The sequence below is a fragment of the Myxine glutinosa genome, chromosome 4 (assembly GCF_964187855.1).
Source record: "Myxine glutinosa chromosome 4, kmMyxGlut1.1, whole genome shotgun sequence".
In the NCBI taxonomy this organism is placed as follows: domain Eukaryota; kingdom Metazoa; phylum Chordata; class Myxini; order Myxiniformes; family Myxinidae; genus Myxine; species Myxine glutinosa.
The window spans coordinates 32,206,787-32,227,619 of record NC_136264.1 but is presented as its reverse complement, the minus strand read 5'-3'; the positions used below and the strand labels follow the sequence as shown (position 1 = coordinate 32,227,619).

At 50.2% G+C, this 20,833-nt stretch overlaps 1 protein-coding gene across 1 annotated transcript in view; it reads left to right on the top strand.

The window, feature by feature from the left end:
- PEX5L (peroxisomal biogenesis factor 5 like) overlaps positions 1 to 20,061 on the top strand; it is a 36,019-nt gene extending 15,958 nt beyond the window's left edge. The window contains exons 8-16 of the mRNA XM_068112162.2: positions 1,092 to 1,217; positions 3,201 to 3,305; positions 3,432 to 3,551; positions 5,948 to 6,091; positions 6,190 to 6,260; positions 6,357 to 6,545; positions 14,823 to 14,988; positions 15,898 to 16,055; positions 16,345 to 20,061. Coding sequence (XP_067968263.2) covers positions 1,092 to 1,217; positions 3,201 to 3,305; positions 3,432 to 3,551; positions 5,948 to 6,091; positions 6,190 to 6,260; positions 6,357 to 6,545; positions 14,823 to 14,988; positions 15,898 to 16,055; positions 16,345 to 16,561 — 1,296 coding nt within the window. The 3' untranslated portion in view covers positions 16,562 to 20,061. The remainder of the gene's footprint in view (positions 1 to 1,091; positions 1,218 to 3,200; positions 3,306 to 3,431; positions 3,552 to 5,947; positions 6,092 to 6,189; positions 6,261 to 6,356; positions 6,546 to 14,822; positions 14,989 to 15,897; positions 16,056 to 16,344) is intronic.
- The last annotated feature ends 772 nt before the right edge of the window (positions 20,062 to 20,833 follow it).

The window sequence follows — 20,833 nt, the reverse complement described above, 5'->3', positions numbered from 1 at the left end:
GTGGACCCGGTCTCACGCAACGTTTCACCCGCTTCACAGCAGGCTTCCTCAGGCCAATAAACCCAGAGCCTCTGCATGTACCTGGTTTTTACCACCCTCTCGACTCTTCACATGCATGCTTCCGGTATCGATCTGTGCCGTTTGTTGGATGTCGTGTCTAGGATACGGGTCCCATCAAAGTCGGGGGAGAGAGAGTGGTGGGGGAGGTGAGGGGGGGGGGGGACCCATCCCCCTCTACTGTTCCTTTTGTCCTGCTATGTCCTCATCCGTTCAGTGTTCTAACTCTTCTATGAGCCTTGACTCTGTATATTAAAAAAAAAGTCAAATTTGTGGCCAGATTGCAGGCTTCCTTCATTGTTGTGTCCTTCAGTTCTGAAATGACATTGTGGATGGTATGTAGAGGCCTGTAGGCTACACCAATCCGTGCGCTGCCTACTATCTTGCTATCCTTTTGGAAAAGCCAGGGTAGTACGCCTGTACACAGTGCCCAAGCAAGTCTAGCCCCTTCCGTTCTGTCTGTTTTGGTTCTTTCAGGGTAGGGAGTATCTCTTTACTGTACCCATTTTTGAGCAGGACTCCTCTAACTAATATGATTAATTGCATCGGACGGGGAAGATGACACAGTCCATGCCCGACCTGCCAAGGTCCATGCTGCACTGTGTTTGGGGGAGATTGGGTTGCAGGAATTAAAATCCAGTAATCTGTTGGTGTGGATTGGTTTCCTGTAAACCGACGTCTTTAGGTAGCCATCAGGGTTACGGTGGACCTCCATATCCAAAAAGGCCAAATTGCTTTATTTTTCCATTGCAACACACACACACACACACACACACACACACACACACACACACACACACACACACACACACACACACACACACACACACACACACTTGACGTTGTTCAACTACCATCAGCGAAGTGACAGATTCAATGCTAGTGAATATAAAACGAAGAGTAGTTTTTGTTTTTCCCCCCATTCGTTCATTATGAAGTTTAATTTTGACCTCGCTTTGACTCATTCAGTTTAGAATGAGCGATCATCCGTGGGCCTTACCAAATAATTACCCTTCCATTTACGTTTCTGACAGTTCATGAAGTTCATCAAGCGGCTTGGTGATGGATCCCTCGCCATGGAGGGAAACCAGATAGTGGACAACGCTGCAAACATCGCAACCGACAGGGAGGCACAGAAATGGGCACAGGAGTTTACACAGGTGCTTGTACCAACACTTCCTCGTCTGTTTCTCCTCACTAGTTCGTGTTACCCTCAATTTCTTCCCTCTGAGCTTTCCTTTTATTTTGTGATCTGAGCAGTGCCGAGCTGTGCTCATAATGTGAAAGGCGAGATAAAAGTTCTTCATTGTGAAGGTAAACAAATAGCACAGACATGCTATATATGTGTGTGTGTGTGTGTGTGTGTGTGTGTGTGTGTGTGTGTGTGTGTGTGTGTGTGTGTGTGTGTGTGTGTGTGTGTGTGTGTGTGTGTGTGTGTGTGTGTGTGTGTGTGTGCGCGGGGACTCTCGTTCACCAGGATCAAGCATATGGGGCTTGGGCACCGGATAACCGAGCGGTGATTGGCTTAATTCAAAGCCACATATGGGAAATATCAACCCATGCTTTTTTCTGCAAAGGACCACAGAACAAAGATGAACTGATTAGATTGTGGGGTCAAAGGTCATGTGTAATTTAATTGAAAATCATTTTGAAGACCACAACTCTAGTTTGAAGTATCTGATGTCTCTTCTGTACTTTTCTCTCTCATGTAACCTTAATTTTTCTTGTGACACTAAATTGACATCATACATAATGGTGGATCCACATCTCGTGTGGACTGATGCACAGGCCTATCCATCAAAACATTTGTACGAAAGCCAGTCAATAAGTAACCTTAAATGGCGATATAAATTCGAGAATGTAATGTGTGTAGTTGTAGACGACATATGTTATATCTATGAGTAAGAGTCATGTTTTGCCTGTTTTAGATCTGGCAACATTGAGCATATGACGTCAGTAGAGCAGTTCCAAGATGGCGGCTCCCTTAGAAACATGCACCAGGGAGGAGTAACGTTCTGTCATACGTTTCTTGGGAAGTGAGGGTGTGAATCCCAGTGGAATCCATCGCAGAATAAAGATGCAATATGGTGACGTATGTTTATTGCTGCAGCAGGTGTTCCTACCTGGACCGGAAGTTTAAAAGTGGAGTGTCCAGTGTGGCAGACGCTGCTCGCTCGGGCCGGCCTCACAAAGCCGACAAACCAGAAATGGTTGCACGGGTTGAGCGCGTGCTAAAGAAACACCATCACATTACGCTGAATGAAGTGGTCTCCAAATGGAACAGTAGCCATGGGTTCAGCACACCATATCATTCACAATGTGCTCGGGTTCCGTAAGTGTCTGCAAGGTGGGTGCCCAGACAACTTACACCAGAACTGAAAGAACGGCGAGTGGACGCATGTGAAGAACTTCTGCGACGTTATTAAACAGAAGGCGACGCTTTGTTACAGCGCGTAGTGACGGGATGAAAGCTGGTTCCACTACTTTCAGCCAGAAACGAAGAGGGCAAGCAAAGAGTGGCGCCATTCAACTTCACCAATGCCCAAAAAGTTCCGCACACAGCCGTCTGCTGGAAAAGTGATGCTGACGCTCTTATAGGATAGCCGAGGCCCACTTGTAAAGCAGTACATGCCCAGAGGGACCACAGTCACCAGTGCATCATACTGCGACCTCCTTAAAAATCATCTAAAACCAGCAATCAGATCAAAACGTCGTGGACTACTCACTACCGCTGTTTTGCTGCAGCATGACAATGCTCGGCCCCATACTGCCTGCACTACAGCTGCATCAATCGAGGACCTGCATTTTGAGTGTCTTCCTCATCCACCCTACTCACCAGACCTCGCCCCCTTCGGATTAGCACATCCTTGGGCCACTAAAAGAGGGGCTTGGTGGAACCACTTTCCGATCCGACGAAGAGGTCCAAGAGGTGGTGCACGAATGGCTACACAAGCATCCAAAAGATTTTTTTTTCTAGCGGAATCCAGGCCTTAGTAAAGCGCTGGAAAAAATGCATTGAAAGCAATGGAGATTATGTTGAAAAATAACAGTTGTTACACACATACATGCAATAAACAAGTTGTGAAAAATATTTTAAGGTTACTTATTGACTGCCCCTCGTATTATTTTCTATTTTTTGCCAGGAGTCAAAAGGAGCAAACAAAGCAGATCTCTGGGCAGATGACTACGCCAAAAGCCAGAACCTTTCCGTAGGCAAGGAATTTGAGAGGGCGAAGGCAGTGGTCGAGGTGCGTGAACCATAGTGGAGTTGTTGATGTGGTTCGTCGCCTGGCCTCTCATACCCCATGATTATCATCGTTCATGTGCAAGTGCTGTTGTGTGATTGTTGACTGTTCGGTTTTGCATCCCTGCAGTCGGACACCGACTTTTGGGACAAGCTGCAGGCGGAATGGGAGGAATTGGCAGAATCCGATCCCAATGCTCATCCCTGGCTATCGGAGTTTGACGAACTCGCCAGCTCATCCTATGACAAGGTTTGTATGGATGCGATTATGTGGTGCGCTGTTGGTTTCTGGAGGGCTAATTGTCTTTCTTTTGAGTGAAGCCGTTAACCCGGAGAATTTTTCTGGAATGGGTTTATATTTGACTTGACCTATACATTCATTCCTTCATATGCAGCTGCTTGTTGTCTCGTTCCTGGGTGTGCTGCTGTGCCTGCTGTAGATTGGGACACAAATTTGTAATTTATTCAGTATGCTGCCTTTTTCCGAACCTTACAAAACATCATGGGATCTTTAACGTCTACCAGCTAGCAGACAAGATACCCAGCTTAACATTCCATTCAACAGACTGCATACTCAATGATGCACCGATTTGCCTGCGAAGCACTAGGGTGACGCTTTATAATAAGGTTAGGAGGCTGTTGTTTTTAAGCAAGGGAACTTAAACACGAGGCGATTTAGTCTATCATGTCCATTGTATACATGTCCCATTAATAACTTGACGTCTCAGTTTACTTATTGTTTACTTGAATCAAAATTTACACACACACACTAATAGCTTAATATAACTTGACCTCCACACCTTCCTCTAATCGATCTATGCAACAAATCTTTATGTATACAGTGTCTTCAGAATGTATTCACAACCCTTGACTTTTTTCACTTTTTTGTTACAGCCTGAATTTAAAATGGATTAAATTGAGATTTTTTTGTCACCGATCTACACATAATAATAGCCCATAATGTCAAAGTGGAATATTTATTTTCGATTTTTTCACAAATATGAATTAAAAATGAAAAGCTGAAATGTCTTGACTCAAGAAGTATTCAACCCCTTTGCTATGACACTCCAAATTGAGCCCAGGTGCATCCAATTTCCTTTGATCATCCTTGAGATGTCTCTACAACTTGATTGGAGTCCACCTATGGCAATTCAATTGGTTGAACATTATTTAGAAATAAAAACACCTTTCTATATAAGGTCCCACAGTTCACAGTGCATGTCAGAGCAGAAACTCTACCATGAAGTCCAAGGAACTGTCCGTAAAACTCTGAGCTAAAATTGTGAGGAGGCAAAGATCTGGGGAAGGGTATAAAACAATTTCTAGTGGTGTGAGCTCCATCATTAGGAAATGGAAAAAATATGGAACTACCCAGGCTCTGCCTAGAGCTGGCCGTCTGACCAAACAGAGCAACTGGGCAAGAAGGACCTTGGTCAGAGAGGTGACCACTCTGACAGAAATACAGACTTCCTTGGCTGAGATGGGAGAACCTGCCAGAAGTACAACAGTCTCTGCAGCACTTCACAAATCTAGGCTTTATGTGAGAGTGGCCAGATGGAAGCCACTCCTGAGCAAAAGGCACATGACAGCACGCCTGGAGTTTGCAAAAAGGCACGAGAAATACTCAGAACATGCAGGAAAAAATTATGTGGTCTAATGAGACCAAAATCGAAGTCTTTGGCCTGAATGCAAAGCGCTACGTCTGGTGGAAACCGAGCACAGCTCATCGCCCATCTAACACCATCTCTACCATGGTGGTGGCAGCATCATGCTATGGGGATGCTTTTCAGCGGCAGGGACTGAGACTGGTATGGATAGAGGGATTAATGAATGCAGCCAAATACAGGCAAATTCTTGAGGTGAACCTGCTTCAGAGTGCAAAAGACCTTTGACTGTGGTGAAGATTTACATTCCAACAGGAAATGACCCCAAGCATACAGCCAAAGCAACACTGGAATGGCTTCAGAACAAGAACGTGAAAGTCCTTGAGTGACCCAGTCAATGCCCATACTTGAATCTCATTGAGAGTCTGTGGAAAGACTTGAAGATTGCTGTTCACCGGCTCTCTCTATCCAACTTGGCAGAGCTTGAGCAAATCTGTAAGGAAGAATGGGAGAAACTCCCCAAATCCAGATGTGCAAAGCTGATACAGACATATCCAAGAAGACTCGAAGCTGTAATCGCTGCCAAAGGCGCTTCTATGAAGTATTGACTCAGGGTTAAATACTCATGTAAATTAGATATTTCTGTTTTACATTTTTAATTATTTTGTAAAATTTTCTAAAAATAAAAATAATAAATATTAAATTCCACTTTCACATTGTGGGGTATTATGTGTCGATCAGTGACAAAAAATCTCATTTTAATCCATTTTTTATTGAAGCTGTAACAAAACAAAATGTGAAAAATTCAAGGGGTGTGAAACTTTCTGAAGGCACTGTAGGTGGGGAAAGGATATCCTGTGCTTTTTAACATGCACAAGTAAGTGTTACTGATTTATTGGCAGGCTTTACATCCCCAACAAATGGCGTGCTTCAAGATGCAGCACCTACATGGCATACTAGCACTTGGATCCCATGGCAGAATAGGATTGAGTGCAAATGCCAAACTGTACACTATAATCATTCTCCCTTGCTTTGACCTTAGGGTTACCAGTTCGATGAGGATAATCCTCTGCGGGAACATCCACAGCCCTTTGAGGAGGGCCTGAGGAGGCTGAAAAAGGGGGACCTTCCGAGTGCCACCTTGCTCTTCGAGGCAGCAGTTCAAAATGATCCAGGACACATGGAGGTGTGTCATTGAGAGCCATCTACCTACATTCAAACGGCTGAACTGTATAATCATCAGCAATCGGATGTTTTCAAGCTTGATGTTGTGACCTTTGGCAGGCATGGCAGTACCTGGGCACAACCCATGCAGAGAACGAGCAAGAACATGCCGCCATCACTGCTTTGCGCAGGTTCCATTCTCAACACTCGGTGACTCGGATCATTTGCCAAAACAAACAAATGTATCCGTTTGGTGCAAATGAGTCATTATTGTTGCACTCTGCCAGGTGTTTGGAGCTACAACCTGAAAACCTGACGGCACTTATGGCCCTTGCGGCGAGCTTCACCAACGAGTCCCTGCCCCTGCAGGCCTGCCGTGCATTGTCCGACTGGTTGGCTGCCCATCCCCGCTACCGGCACCTTGCTCGGACGCCGAGTTCCTCCACCCACAAACGGCTTGCTTCCATAGCATCTAGGTGATGCCAGTTTCTTTCATTCTTGTTCCGAGTTGTGGGTTTCATTTTCTGCATACAAGGTTATCAAGCAGAGCACAATACTTTAAGGGACTATCTATTTACGTTTGCAAAAGAGGTGGAATTGTCATAATTCTATAATGCAATCAAATAACTGCTTGCTAAACTTTAACCGAGGGCTTGCAAAACCCAGGAAATGGCAGAGTATCAAATGAAACTTGCTTCCCAGTTCTCTGCATTAGTTTGAATGAAGCAAATTTAGGGACAGGTTAATGAATGTAGGGTGGTGTAGACTGTAGAATATACATCAGAAGCAGGTAGGTTCATGTAAGGTATTAGGGCAGAGGTTGGGAGGGGGGGGAGTAATATATATTAGTGACATGCCAATGTAAGGTGGGGGTAGTATTTATTTGGCACACGATAATTTATGGTACATTACATGGATACTCCTTCTGCACTTGTAAACTGTCAAATGAAAGGAAAGCTCTGGTCAAAACACTGAGGGAAAAGGTATTATCTTAATTATTTAAGTCAAAGTGTATTAAACCGTTGTACAGTCGTGGCCAAAAATATTGGCACCCTTGCACTTTTTTCAAATAATGCACCATTTCTTCCAGAAAATTGTTGATATTAAAATATATTTTGGTATCCACATATGTATTTCTTTAGTTTGCAGTGGAACAAAACAAAATGAAGCCTTGAAAGAAAAGGTCACCTTCCATACAGTCAAACATGGAGGAGGTTCAGTGATGTTTTGGGGTTAATGTGCTGCTTCTGGCACTGGGTTCCTTGAATGTGTGCAAGGCAAAGGCCATGCTACCAAATATTGAGTCTAGGGTGTCAATAATTTTGTCAATGCCATTTCTTTTTATTTTCTGATTTAAGAGGATATTTAAGTCCTGAATCAAAAACAAAGGTTCTGTAATATTAACAGTGACATAAAGAATTGTGGAGACCAAATACTTTTGTCAATTTCAACTTATTTTTAGAGAAAATTGGGAGTTATTTGAAAAAGTGCAAGGGTGCCAATATTTTTGGCCACGACTGTATAATGTATATAGGTCAATGGGAACATTATGGTACAATCGTGTATGGAAAGGGTGTGCAGGAATCCATGTATTCATTTTCGAAGGTTCGGGGCTATGTACGAGTGTGTTGAAAAGTAATGCCTCCTATTAATTTTCTCCAAATTTAAAGACGGGTACTAACATCAATATTTATTCTACCATGGTGCATATTTATTTCTTAACAATATCACCACTGTTGGCCATCCACTTCTGCCAACGTTCAAGTAGTTTTGTGATATCAATACAACTGTGTGTCCTGCTGACTTAACCAGTGCTTCACAGCGGTCTTGACAGCATTGTCGGAAGAAAAATGTTGTCCATGAAGCTGTTCTTTAAGTTTGGGGAAGAGATGAAAATCTGACAGAAACCAAGTCGGGGCTGTATGGCAGGTGTTGCAACGCAGTGAAACCAGGACCGGCACTCCGTGTCCGCAGGCCCAGAACAGTGCTCCACGTCTGCAGGCCCGGAATGATTATCCGTGTCCACAGGCCCAGATGGGCACTCCACATCCGCAGGCCTCGATTGGCACTCCATGTCCGCAGGCCCGGATCGGCACTCCGTGTCCGCAGGCCCGGATCGGCACTCCATATCCACAGGCCGGATTGGCGTTCTATGTCCGCAGGCCCGGATTGGCGCTCTGTGTCTGCAGGCCTGGAATGACCCTCCACATCCGCAGGCCCAGACCGGTGTTCCATGTCTGCAGGCCCAGAACGGCTGCCCGCGTCCGCAGGCCCGGATCAGCGCTCAGTGTCCGCAAGTCCGGATCAGCGTCCCCTGTCCATCCACCGTTGGCATCGATCCAGGGCTGAAGCTCGTTCTCCAGGTAGTCGACCATGCACGAAGCGAGCAATCCACGTGTGCAGGTGCGGCCTTCTCGGTGCTGTCTGCGCACAGCTACGGCAAACACGAAGAAGGCGACCACACAGCCCCAGTTGACGCCTTCGGCGAACATCTCGGTAAGCATGTGGACCAGACGGCCCCGAAGCGCTGCTGGGCTCGCTGGCCCCAACTGCAGCGGCAGCACAGAGAAGGCCCTACATCAAACTTTCATCTGCAGTCACTATTGAGCAACAACAGCTCTCCACACACTTGCATACACTTTCCCTTCCATTGCATCAGTCAGCACTTGGGGAACCCTTCCTCGGGGTACAAAGAACTGTCCACCTACAAGGTTTCATTCACAGCTTGACTGCTCTACTTCTCTCCCCTTTGGTATGGCTCCCCTACCTCACATCTTGCTCAGCAGCTTGTCACTGTGGAAACCAAGGCCTTCAAGATTGTTGTAATCTCCCATGATGAAGCCGAGTATAGGGGACTATCATCACCATCTCAGACAGGTCGGTGATCTCTGTCTTCTACCACCTCCTTTCTGGTCTTGTATGCTCTTAAAGCGCGGCGTTACGCGCGCTGCTTGTGAGCAAGGAGGAAGCGGACAAGCGGTAACATATAAACGTCTTTATTGTAAGACTACACTGTAACACTAAACTCCTCCGGGCTGGTCGCCCGGGGTATATCATGAGGCCACGCCTACCCCTCGGGCGTGGCCACCGCCCACTCGGTGCGTGGAATGATGTCACCACGCCAGTGGGCTTTTGTGTCCGCCACACGCGCCCCCCCAGAATTCCCGCGCACCTGGAGGGCCAGTTTGCGGGGCAGACGAATGACCCGGCCGAAGCGCCCCCTGGCGATCGGCGGCGTCCGGGGTGCAGGGATACCAGGTGGGATGCCCCTGGCTGCCCCTGGGATGGGTGCAGGACCGGGGGGCGCCGTGGCGGCGGGGCTGGGCGGTGCCGGGGGTCCGCCCGCAGGAGGGCGGCCCCGACGTGGGGGTCGGGCCACTGGCGGTGGATGGTCCACATCGAGGTGGGCCGGCTTGAGGCGGTCTACCGAAACGCGGTCAGGAGTACCGCCGATGTCCAGGGTGAAGTGCTTCGCCCCGGTCTCCAGCACGCGGAAAGGCCCGTCGTACGGGGGCCGCAGTGGTGTCCGATGGGCATCGTGGCGGACGAAGACGTACTCCGCCGTGCGAAGCTCCGGGGCGACGTGCGTCGGTGCGTGCCCGTGGCATGCCGTTGGCACCGGGGCGAACCTCTGGGCGGTCTCTTGCAGAGCGGAGCGCTGCTGTGCCGCGGACCATGGTGCCGTGGAGTCGGGGAGGAACTCGCCCGGCACCCGCAGCGGTTGCCCGAAGACCAACTCCGCCGCGGATGCGCGCAGGTCCTCCTTGGGCGCCGTCCGGAGGCCCAGCAGGACCCAGGGGAGCCTGTCGACCCAGCCGCCGTCGCGGAGGGTGGCCCGGAGCGCGGCCTTCAATGAGCGGTGAAATCGCTCACACAGGCCGTTAGCCTGGGGGTGGTAGGCCGTGGTTCGGTGCAGCCGGACCCCGAGCCCCTGCGCAACCGCCCCCCAGAGCTCCGAGGTGAACTGGGGGCCGCGGTCGGATGAGATGTCTGAGGGGGCGCCGAACCGGGCGACCCAGGTGGCGATGAAAGCCTGCGCGACATCGGCCGCCGTTGTCGACGCCAAGGGCACGGCCTCCGGCCACCGGGTGGTGCGGTCCACCATGGTGAGGACGTAGGTGAAACCCCGCGAGGGGGGCAGAGGTCCCACCAGGTCCACGTGGACGTGGTCAAACCGGCGTTCCGGCACCGTGAACGGGGCCAACGGGGCCTGGGTGTGCCGGTGCACCTTGGCGCGCTGGCACGCGAGGCACGTCCTGGCCCAGCCGCGGACGGCCTTCCGGAGGCCATGCCAGACGAACTTGTCGGCGATCAGCCTTTGGGAGGCCCTCGCGCCCGGGTGGGACAGGCCGTGGATGGCGTCAAACACCTGGTGCTGCCAGCCTGCGGGCACAATGGGGCGAGGACGCCCGAGGGAGACGTCGCACAAGAGAGCCGCGCCCGCGCCGTCGAACGGCACCTCAGTGACGCGGAGGCCCGTGACGGCGGTCCGCAAGGCCTGGACGTCGGGGTCAGCGGCCTGGTCCGCTGCCATCCGGGCATAGTCGATGCCGAGGTGGACTGCGTGGGCGACGGCCCGGGAAAGGCAATCCGCCACCGGGTTGTCCTTCCCCGCGACGTGCTGGATGTCCGTCGTGTACTCGGACACGGCCGAGAGGTGACGCTGCTGCCGGGCCGACCACGGCTCGGTGACCTTGCCCATCGCGAAGATCAGCGGCTTGTGGTCGACGAAGGCAGTGAACGCCCGGCCCTCGAGCAGATGGCGGAAGTGCCTGACCGCCAAGTGAAGTCCGAGCAACTCGCGGTCGAAGGTACTGTAACGGCGTTCGGGCGGGCGAAGCTGCCGGCTAAAGAACGCCAGCGGTTGCCAAGCTCCACGCACCCATTGCTCGTGCACCGCGCCCACCGCGTAGTCCGAGGCATCGGTGGTGAGGACGATCGGTGCATCGGGCGCCGGGTGCGCGAGCATGGTGGCGTTAGCCAAGGCGAGCTTCGCGCCCGTGAACGCCGTGTCCATCTGCTCGGTCCAGGTAACGTCGCCTTTGCCCGGCTTACCTCGGAGAGCTTCGTGCAGGGGGCGCAGGAGCTGGGCGATACGGGGCAGGAACCGATGGTAAAAGTTCACCATGCCCAGGAACTCCTGCAGCCCTCTGATCGTGCGGGGGCGCGGAAACCCCTTCACCGCCTCCACCTTGGCCGGCAGGGGGACGGCGCCGTGCCTGGTGACACGGTGCCCCAGAAAATCGATTGTGGCGGCGCCGAACCGGCACTTTGCGGGGTTCACAATCAGGCCATGCTGGCCCAGGCGTTCGAAGAGCGTGCGGAGGTGGCGTAGGTGCTCTTCGCGGGACGCGCTGGCGACGAGGATATCGTCCAGGTAGACGTAGACAAAATCCAAGTCGCGCAGGACGCTGTCCATCAGTCGCTGGAACGCCTGAGCCGCATTCTTCAGACCGAAGGGCATGCGCAGGAACTCGAAGAGTCCGAATGGCGTGATGACCGCCGTCTTCGGGACGTCCTCCGGCCTGACGGGGACCTGATGGTAGCCGCGTATGAGGTCCACCTTCGAGAAGAAGGACCTGCCCGCCAAACGGGCGGAAAAGTCCTGAATGTGGGGGACGGGGTAGCGGTCGGGAGTCGTGGCGTCATTGAGACGGCGATAGTCCCCGCACGGTCGCCATCCCCCGCCGGGCTTCGGCACGATGTGCAGCGGCGACGCCCAAGCGCTCTCTGAGCGCCGAACGATGCCGAGTCGCTCCAGGGTAGCGAACTCCGCTTTTGCCACCGCCAGCTTCGTCGGCTCGAGGCGGCATGCCCGGGCGTAGACCGGTGGCCCGACGGTGGGGATGTGATGGGCCACCCCGTGCTTGACGGCCCCCGCCGAGAAGGTGGGCCGCGTGAGGGCCGGGAAGCCGGCGAGGAGGCGGGTGAATGCGTCCGCTGCCGGAAGCGTACAGACCAACGTGGCCGGAACCGAATCGTTCGGCAAGCCGCTTGGCAAGCCGCTCGTTGAGCTGGGCAACGCACATGCGAGCGAGCTGAACGTCTCGGCCTGGACAAGCCGTCTGCGCTTGACGTCGACCAGGAGCCCATTAGCGCACAGGAAGTCCGCGCCAAGCAGTGCCATGGGCACGTCGGCGGTGACGAACGTCCATCGGAAAACCTGCCCTCCAAACCGCAGAGAGAGGCAGCGTTTTCCGTACGTACGGATGGGCGTCCCGTTCGCGGCAAGCAGCGCGGGGCCCCCACCCGCGGCGTGCTTGTCTGACGTGCCGGCGGGAATGACACTCACCTGTGCTCCCGTGTCGCACAGGTAACGGCGCCTGGAGAAGGTGTCCGTTATGAACAGCAGGCTGCTCGAACGGCCGGCGCTCATCGCCACAATTGAGCGCCGGCCCGGGCGTTTCCCGACCCGTTGAAGGAGCACGGCGGATGACACCGCCGAGCTTCGTGGCCGAACTTGGCGTGGAACCAGCACCAGGTGGTGGAGCTGGAGGAGTGCGGCTGGCTCCGCCAGGCCGGTGGAGTCGACGGGTTTCCCCGCGGTGGCGGTTTTCGCCGCGGCGGTGGGCGGGGCGTGGCGGCGTTCACGAGGTGCGTATCAGCATGCTGCTGAACCACAGCGTGCTGTAGAAGATGATGCTGTGGAACATCAGCGTGCTGTAGAAGATGATGCTGTGGAACATCAGCGTGCTGTAGAAGATGATGCTGTGGAACATCAGCGTGCTGTAGAAGATGATGCTGTGGAACATCAGCGTCGAAGGCCGTGACGGCCACGCCAACGCTCGCCCGCGTGTCCGAAGCGGCGAAGTACTTGTCCGCCTCGGCCGCCAATGCTCGGGGTTCCGTTAGCCCGGTCCCGGCCAACGCGAGGCGAACCTGCGCTGGAAGTTGGCGACGGAAAAGCGCCCGGAATAGCGAACCGGGGGCTTCGTCGCCCAACAGTGACAGCATATGGTCCATTCGGACCGACGGGCGCGTCTCACCGAGCTCGGGGAGATCCAGGAGGCGGTCGGCCTGTGCGTCGTCCGTGAGGCTGAACGTGGCTAGGAGTAGCCGCTTGAGTGCCTCGTACTTGTGGCCGTCCGGTGGGTGGCGAAGGACGGACACAACTCGAGCGGCCGTGCCGGGCCCGAGGGAGGCGACGACGTGGCAGTAGCGCGTGTCATCGCCGGTGAGGTGCCGAAGCTGAAATTGGGCTTCGGCCTGGACGAACCAGACTTCGGCCTGAGCCTCCCAAAATTCCGGAAGTTTGACGAAGGCGGCCATGGCGATGGCGTCGCGTGTGGAAGGATCGCTCCGGCAGATCCAACGTCGAGGGTCACCAGTAAAGCGCGGCGTTACGCGCGCTGCTTGTGAGCAAGGAGGAAGCGGACAAGCGGTAACATATAAACGTCTTTATTGTAAGACTACACTGTAACACTAAACTCCTCCGGGCTGGTCGCCCGGGGTATATCATGAGGCCACGCCTACCCCTCGGGCGTGGCCACCGCCCACTCGGTGCGTGGAATGATGTCACCACGCCAGTGGGCTTTTGTGTCCGCCACACTCTGCTCCTTCTGTGCCGTTCCACCTCACCCCCCCCCCCCCCCCCAATCAGGTTTCTGCAGGACACACACAGTCCACCATCTCGCTCACTTCTGGGGAAACTACCTAAATCCAGGATGACTGTGCACATCCACTCACCCATTCCTCTCTTTTCCCACCTTTGGAACCAATTTCCACATCCTCTTCAATCTCATTCTTCCCTTCAGGTCTCCAAGACAGCTCGCTGTTCACCAGTATCTCAGATCGTCCCCAATCTAAAACCATGATTTTTTTTATACCCTCGTTAACCCACCCTTAGCCCACTCAACCCCCATCCCTCCTTCTTCCAAACTTCCAGTTTTCCGTCCTGTGAGTTTCCTTCTGTATCCATCTTGTCCACCCCATGCATCCTCTGCACCTGTCTTGTTTGTCCAGCTCCACGGTTGGTGCCCTCCCCCTCGCTCTACTGTTCTTTTTGGATCCTGTTGCGTCTTGATCCATTAACTGCACCGACTCTTTCACGAGCCTCAACTATAGGGAACCCCCCCCCCCCCCCCCAAGCCCACAGACAACGTCCTGCTGCCCTCTTCAATCTTGACGAACGTAGCACTGAGACATCTAAAGTAAGAATCACGAAACTTCGCATCCAGTGGGGGGAAGAGCTATTGTGTTGACTGCACTTTTTCATTTGAATATTTATACTTGTTTTGGATAAGAAGAATAGGAGGCCTTACTTTTCAACACACCCTCGTATTTATTCCCCATGTAAAAATGCAGAACTTGATAGCATTGCACTTTCGGCCAAGGCCGAGCGAAGCGCTGTCGCGTCCATTTATTCCTCATACGCGAAACACCCTGCAACCCGTGCTTACAGAAAACAGGCTTTTTGGAATGCCAGCCGTATTTTCCATCCAATCATCATGTGATGTTAAAGAAAAAATATCCATGAGAAGGTGCTCCTACTATGTTGAAACCTGTGTCAATCACTCAAGCGGTTGCGGAGAAAATGAATTTAAAAGTGAATAAAGGTGATAAAATGAGGGCCTCGGCCGTTGTTTCACAACACGGTCGATATTTGTGGACGCCTATTACTAGTTTGTAAAGTACAACAACGCCAAATATTACACGTAAATGGATGCCGTAAACGAATGCTTGCAAGACAAAGTTGGAATTAAGTTGTACAAGTGATTCGAAAGTGACCGCTTTTTGCCCCACTGCGTCCTCAGGCCTGTACTGTCAGACGTTCGAGAGATGTTCCTGGATGCGGCGCGGATGGACATGGATGCTGTCGATGCGGATGTGCAGTGTGGCCTCGGTGTGCTTTTCAACCTGAGTTCTGAATACGACAAAGCTGTGGACTGCTTTACTGCTGCCCTCGCCGCACGGCCACAGGTGTGTCTGCATTGAACCTTTTGAGCAAGAGATGCTCTTCCTCCAACAAAGGCCTGACAAAAATATTGGCGTTTCTTTGCTTTCCACTCAAGTTAGCTTTTCAACCTTTAGTTGCTAAATTACCTATTGTGGAACCGCCTTTAGAGGCCATTTCTCCCCGCAGAGCGGGGGTTGTCCTTTTTCGGGCACTGTGGTCCCCTTTTTGAAGCAATGTTTTACGGCCGGATGCCCTTCCTTCCGCCAACCCTGTTAGTCACCTCCTGCGACGCACAGGGAATTACCAGTTAGCTGGTACTCAATTTGCCGACCTCGGAAGGATGACAGGCCGAGTCAACCCCCCTGATGTTAATTCAGTGATCGACCGGGATTCGAACCCAAGATCCTAGGATCCCAAGCCGGCACCCTAACCGCTAAGCCAACACCAGGCTAAATTGCCTATTGTACGAATTATAATTATCCATTGACCCCCATCTTGACAGTGTAGCATTCCTGTGCTTCATGCATTCACTCTCGTCCATTTTGGGATGTTCTTCACTGACGTAATACAGAACACCATCTATGAGAAAATCATGGATACATCATGATTGTGTGTCTGTGAGAGGGTCTCGTGAAAAAGTGAAAGCGAAATCTCATCAAAATGTGTTTATTCATTCCTCACATACAAACCCCATCCCTAAAAATAAACGAACAAAAACCACCCTGGTAATATTCCTGTACCTGGCCCCACTGTCCCCCTTCACCACCCAACCCTTCCCCAATGAAATTGGATAAACGGTAAAGATCGGCTTGGTACCATCGACAATGAATATGCCACATTGAATTGAGTGGGTGTGGATGATGCAAACGCATAACAGACTTGTATCGAAGTTCTTTGTTACCAAAAGGTGTGCCTTTTTGTCACCTGGGCAGGATTATTTGTTGTGGAACAAATTGGGAGCGACGCTGGCAAATGGGAGTCGTAGTGAGGAAGCGGTGGAAGCTTATCGCCAAGCCCTCCAGCTGCAGCCTGGCTTCACTCGGTCACGCTACAACCTGGGAATCAGTTGCGTTAACCTGGGTGCGCACAGGTGAGACCCTCCGAGGAATGCCGTTCATGCAATGTTCTGGGTCAGGGAGAGGACTTCTGAGAAAAATCTTGTCTGTTCCGAGTTTGGAGAGGAGACTCGTGGAGACGTTTCACGTCATCACCTATACAAGTGACATTGTGTCGCTGAATCATTTTTGTGTCTCGTCTTATGGGCGGTTTAAAAAAAATTTTTGTTACAGGATCTAAGGCTCATAATGGAGCTGACACACACACACACACACACACACACATGAAACAACACAACATCTTAACACCCTTTCTCATTCCAGAGAAGCTGTGGAGCACTTCTTGGAAGCCCTGAGGCTTCAGCGAGACTCTCCGGGTCCTGGAGCCACGGCCGGTAGAGATCGAAGCAGTCCCACATCCGACAGCATCTGGGCAACGCTTCGCATGGCGATATCGGTGCTTGGTCGTGGAGACTTTCACAGGGCCGCAGTGGAGCGTGACCTCACCACACTGCTCAACGCTTTCAACATGCAGCAATGACAAAGTATGGGAAGGCCAGGGAGGGCCAAACGGAGAGGTAGCATGCAATGGAATATGGGTACCTGGTGGCAAGAAGTTGCTAGGTATGACATTACCACCAGCAGAGGGGAAAACTATGAAGGGAGGTTTGTTGTGAATAAAGATGGGATGCGTTTCTCATCCCACTGCAGACCAAATGAGGCCATGTTCAAAGCCCATGGTGCTGGATGACAGTAACATGGCACAGAGATATCAGCAGGAAGATGAGATGCAATCATGGGGGCAACCAACTCGGACATACAAAACTCCTTTGGCGCCAGAGGAGATCAGAACTGGAGAAGATAAACGAAAAGCCGAGATTATTTTGAAAGAGGAACGACGTCTAGGCCTTGGGCAAGAGAGTTTGGCAGCACTAGAGATAGACCGTCATGACGGCAGGCTTACAGATAGGCCTGACGGTGTAGCAGTGATGAGGAGGGAGATCATGTGTGAGTGTGTGGGTAAGGCCAAAGCATTGTGCAGCACTTTTGATTATAATTCACTCAATATGGAGTAAAATTGTGCAGCAAATTACGTAATCTCGAAGTTAAGAAAATGATGTGCATGGAATTTGTTCAAGGAGCCTGAGATAACTCGCTCGCCTCGCGTCAAAAGAGACCGTGGGATCTTTCCTGTCCACCAGCAATCGATACCAGCAGACAGGTCCCAAGATTAACATCCCATCTCACACTTGGCAGACTTACCTGATGCAACAAACGGCCTGAAAAACACCGGTTCAACCATTTGTCGTCAGATTGAGAATCAAAACCGGATTATAGACAGGTGAAAGAGCAAGTGCTTTCACCTCTGTTATGTCGTCAGACTAACTTTCATAACAACAGTTGTTTAAACTTTTGCTCATTCTCGAGCACCAGTTACTACAGCTTCCTGATTACTGGGTAGATTTTTCCTTCCATGTACAATATATCGATTATTCAAATAGGACATGTCCTCAGCTGCTCCCATATATCTTTAGTGTTTACCAGTTTTGTCATATGAAGATTAAATTCAAATAGTATTCAAACATCCTCATCAGAACTTTCATTATGTTCCATTTGGTTGCCATATTTTAAAGTGGCATATATACAGTTGTGGCCAAAAATATTGGCACTCTTGCACTTTTTTCAAATAACACAATTTTCTCTAAAAATAAGTTGAAATGGACAAAAGTATTTGGTCTCCACAATTCTTTATTTCACCGTTAATATTACAGAACCTTTGTTTTTGATTCAGAACTTAATATATCCTTTGAAATCAGAAACTAAAAAGAAATGGCATTGACAAAATTATTGACACCCTAGACTTTATATTTGGTAGCAGTCTTTGGACAAAATAACTGTAGTGAAGGGCTTGCTTTAGCCATGAATGAGCTTCGTTCACCTCTCTACTGGCAGTCTGACCCACTCTTCTTGTGCAAACTGCTCCAGTTCTCCCAGATTTGAAGGGTGCCTTCTCCCAACTGCTGTTTTCAGATCTCCCCACAGGTGTTCAATGGGATTTAGATATGGACTCATTCCTGGCCACTTCAGAATAGTCCAGCGTTTTGTCTTGAACCATTCCCGGGAGTTTTTTGAAGTGTGTTTGTGGTCATTGTGCTGCTGCAAGACCCATGACCTCCGACGGAGACCCAGCTTTCTGACACTGGGTTGAACATTGCGCTCCAAAATGCCTTGGTATTCTCCTGATTTCATGATGCCACACACACATTCAAGGTACCCAGTGCCAGAGGCAGCAAAGCAACCCCAAAACATCACTGAACCTCCTCCATGTTTGACTGGAGGGAAGGTGTTCTTTTCTTTGAAGGCTTCATTTTGTTTTCTGTAAACATAGTGTTGGCTTAGCGGTTAGGATGCCAGCTTGGGATCCTAGGATCCTGAGTTCGAATCCCGGTTGATCGCTGAATTAACACCAGGGGGGTTGACTCAGCCTGTCATCCTTCCGAGGTCGGCAAATTGAGTACCAGCTTGCTGGGATGAATGATCCCGGTGTGTACCCTGGTTTAAAATAGGTACACCGTATCCCTGCTCATCGTAAGAGGTGACTAAGGGTTGGCGTCAGGAAGGGCATCCGGCCACAAAAACTGCCTCAAAAAGGGAACCATGAGGTCATGGGGCCCGCAAGGCTAACCCCCGCCTCAAAGCGGGGAAAAATGGCCTCAAAACGATCATTCATTCATTCAAACATAGAGATGATGTGCTTTATGAAAAAGCTCTACTTTGGTCTCACCTGTCCACAGGACATTCTCCCAGAAGGATTTTTGCTTGTTCAGGTGTGTTTTGGAAAACTCCAGTTGGGCTTTCTTATGTCTCTCTCTCAGCAGTGGGGTCCTCCTGGGTCTCCTACCATAGAACCCCCTTTCATTGACTTGGCGACAGATGGTGTGAGTTGAATCTGTCGTACCTTGTGTCTGAAGGTCAGCTTGAGTCTGTTTGGCAGTTGATCGAGGTGATTTCTCCACCATTCGGACAATCCTTCACTGCAATCTTCGATCAAGTTTTCTCTTGCGGCCATGTCCATGGAGGTTGGCTACAGTGCCATGGGTCTTAAACTTCCTGATAACATTACGTATGGTGGACACAGGAACATCAAGGTCTCTGGAGATGGACTTGGAGCCTTTAGATTGTCCATGCTTGGCTACAATCTTGTGTCTGACCTTCTCAGACAATTCGCTGGTTTTCTTTCTTTTCTCCATGCTCATTGCGGTACATAGTGATAAAAAACAGCACAATGACTCCTTTGCTCTGTTCAAACTGGATGAATGAGTGATTTTTATATTGCAGGCACCTGCAACTCACCATAGGGGAGTTCAATTCCAAAGTAAAGGAGAATCACCTGCTTGCAATCTAATTATTTCTAACAACTTCTAAAAGGTGCCAATAATATTGTCCGGGCCATTTTTGGATTTCTGTGTGGAATAAGCGAAGGTTTAGTAATTCTTTGTTCCTTTGCAAACCAAAGAAATACAAATGTGGATACCAAAAGATTTTTTCATTTCAACAATTTTCTGGAAGAAATGATGTATTATTTGAAAAAAGTGCAAGGGTGCCAATATTTTTAGCCACGACTGTAATAGTCTTATCTAGGAAATGTCTGTAATTTCAGTTTTAAAGAATTATATGAATATTATTTGACCTCAATTACCTCTTCTCGTATTTTGGCCTCACGTGGTAGGACCTCCCTCTAGCCAAGTGGCCGTACTCCTACATGCTCTTCCAATTGGTACGGGCTCATGTAAATCATTTCTATTATAGTGAGTGATGGGATACAACTGTCTTGGCTTTGGATTCTCAGCTGACCCAATAGACACAGCTCGATGGAAATGACCCATGACTGGAGAGATTGTGGCTGCTGTTCATATGTACTTTTTAATGTGGTAACGTTAAGGCTGTATCGTGATCGTGGCTGTTTGTACATTGTGATTATGGCTGTAGATCATTTATAATTAGTCATAGGAAGATTGCATAAAGTGATTCGTTCATTTACTGCAGTCTTTCTTTTCATATATTGTGTGGGGAGTGTCGTTGAAGCTGAAGGGAAAGGTGTATGCTGCATGTGTGAGAAGTGCTATGATTTATGGGAGCGAGACGTGGGTAATGAACGTAGAGCAGCAACGAAGGCTGGAAAGGGTGGAAATGCGAATGGTTCGGTGGATGTACGGAGTATCGTTGAGAGAGAGGAAGACAAATGAATTGCGAAAGATGATGGGAATAGAGCCTGTGATTGATGCTGTGAAGAGGAACAGGTTGAGATGGTTTGGTCATATGTTGAGGAAGGATGAAAGTGACTGGTTGAGAAGAGTGATGGAAATGAATGTAGAAGGAAGTGGAGGATGGGGAAGACCGAGAAAGACTTGGCTAAAGGTGGTGGAAGAAGAAATGCGGGCAAGGGGGTTAACAAGGAGAGATGCAGAAAATAGGGCAAAATGGAGAAGATTGTCATGGGGCCCACAAGGCTAACCCCCGCTCTTGCAGGGAAAATGGCCTTTAAAATGCATGTTGTTGTTGTATATAATTTGGGGGAAGGAGCTCATGGCACAATTTTGTTGCCCAATCTTAATAATAGCCTTAAGTCAGATTTGAACCAGAAACCTCAGATTCCAGTCCAACAAAATCACCCACAATGCCTGCAGTTTCTCAGTTGATGATAAAAGTAAAGGTAGGAAGGTTGTGATTCTATCTTCAATTGACAGATGGTCCTGATGAATGAACGCAAAGCCCAGGAAGGATTCTTCATGAAGTGATGCTGTCATTGAGG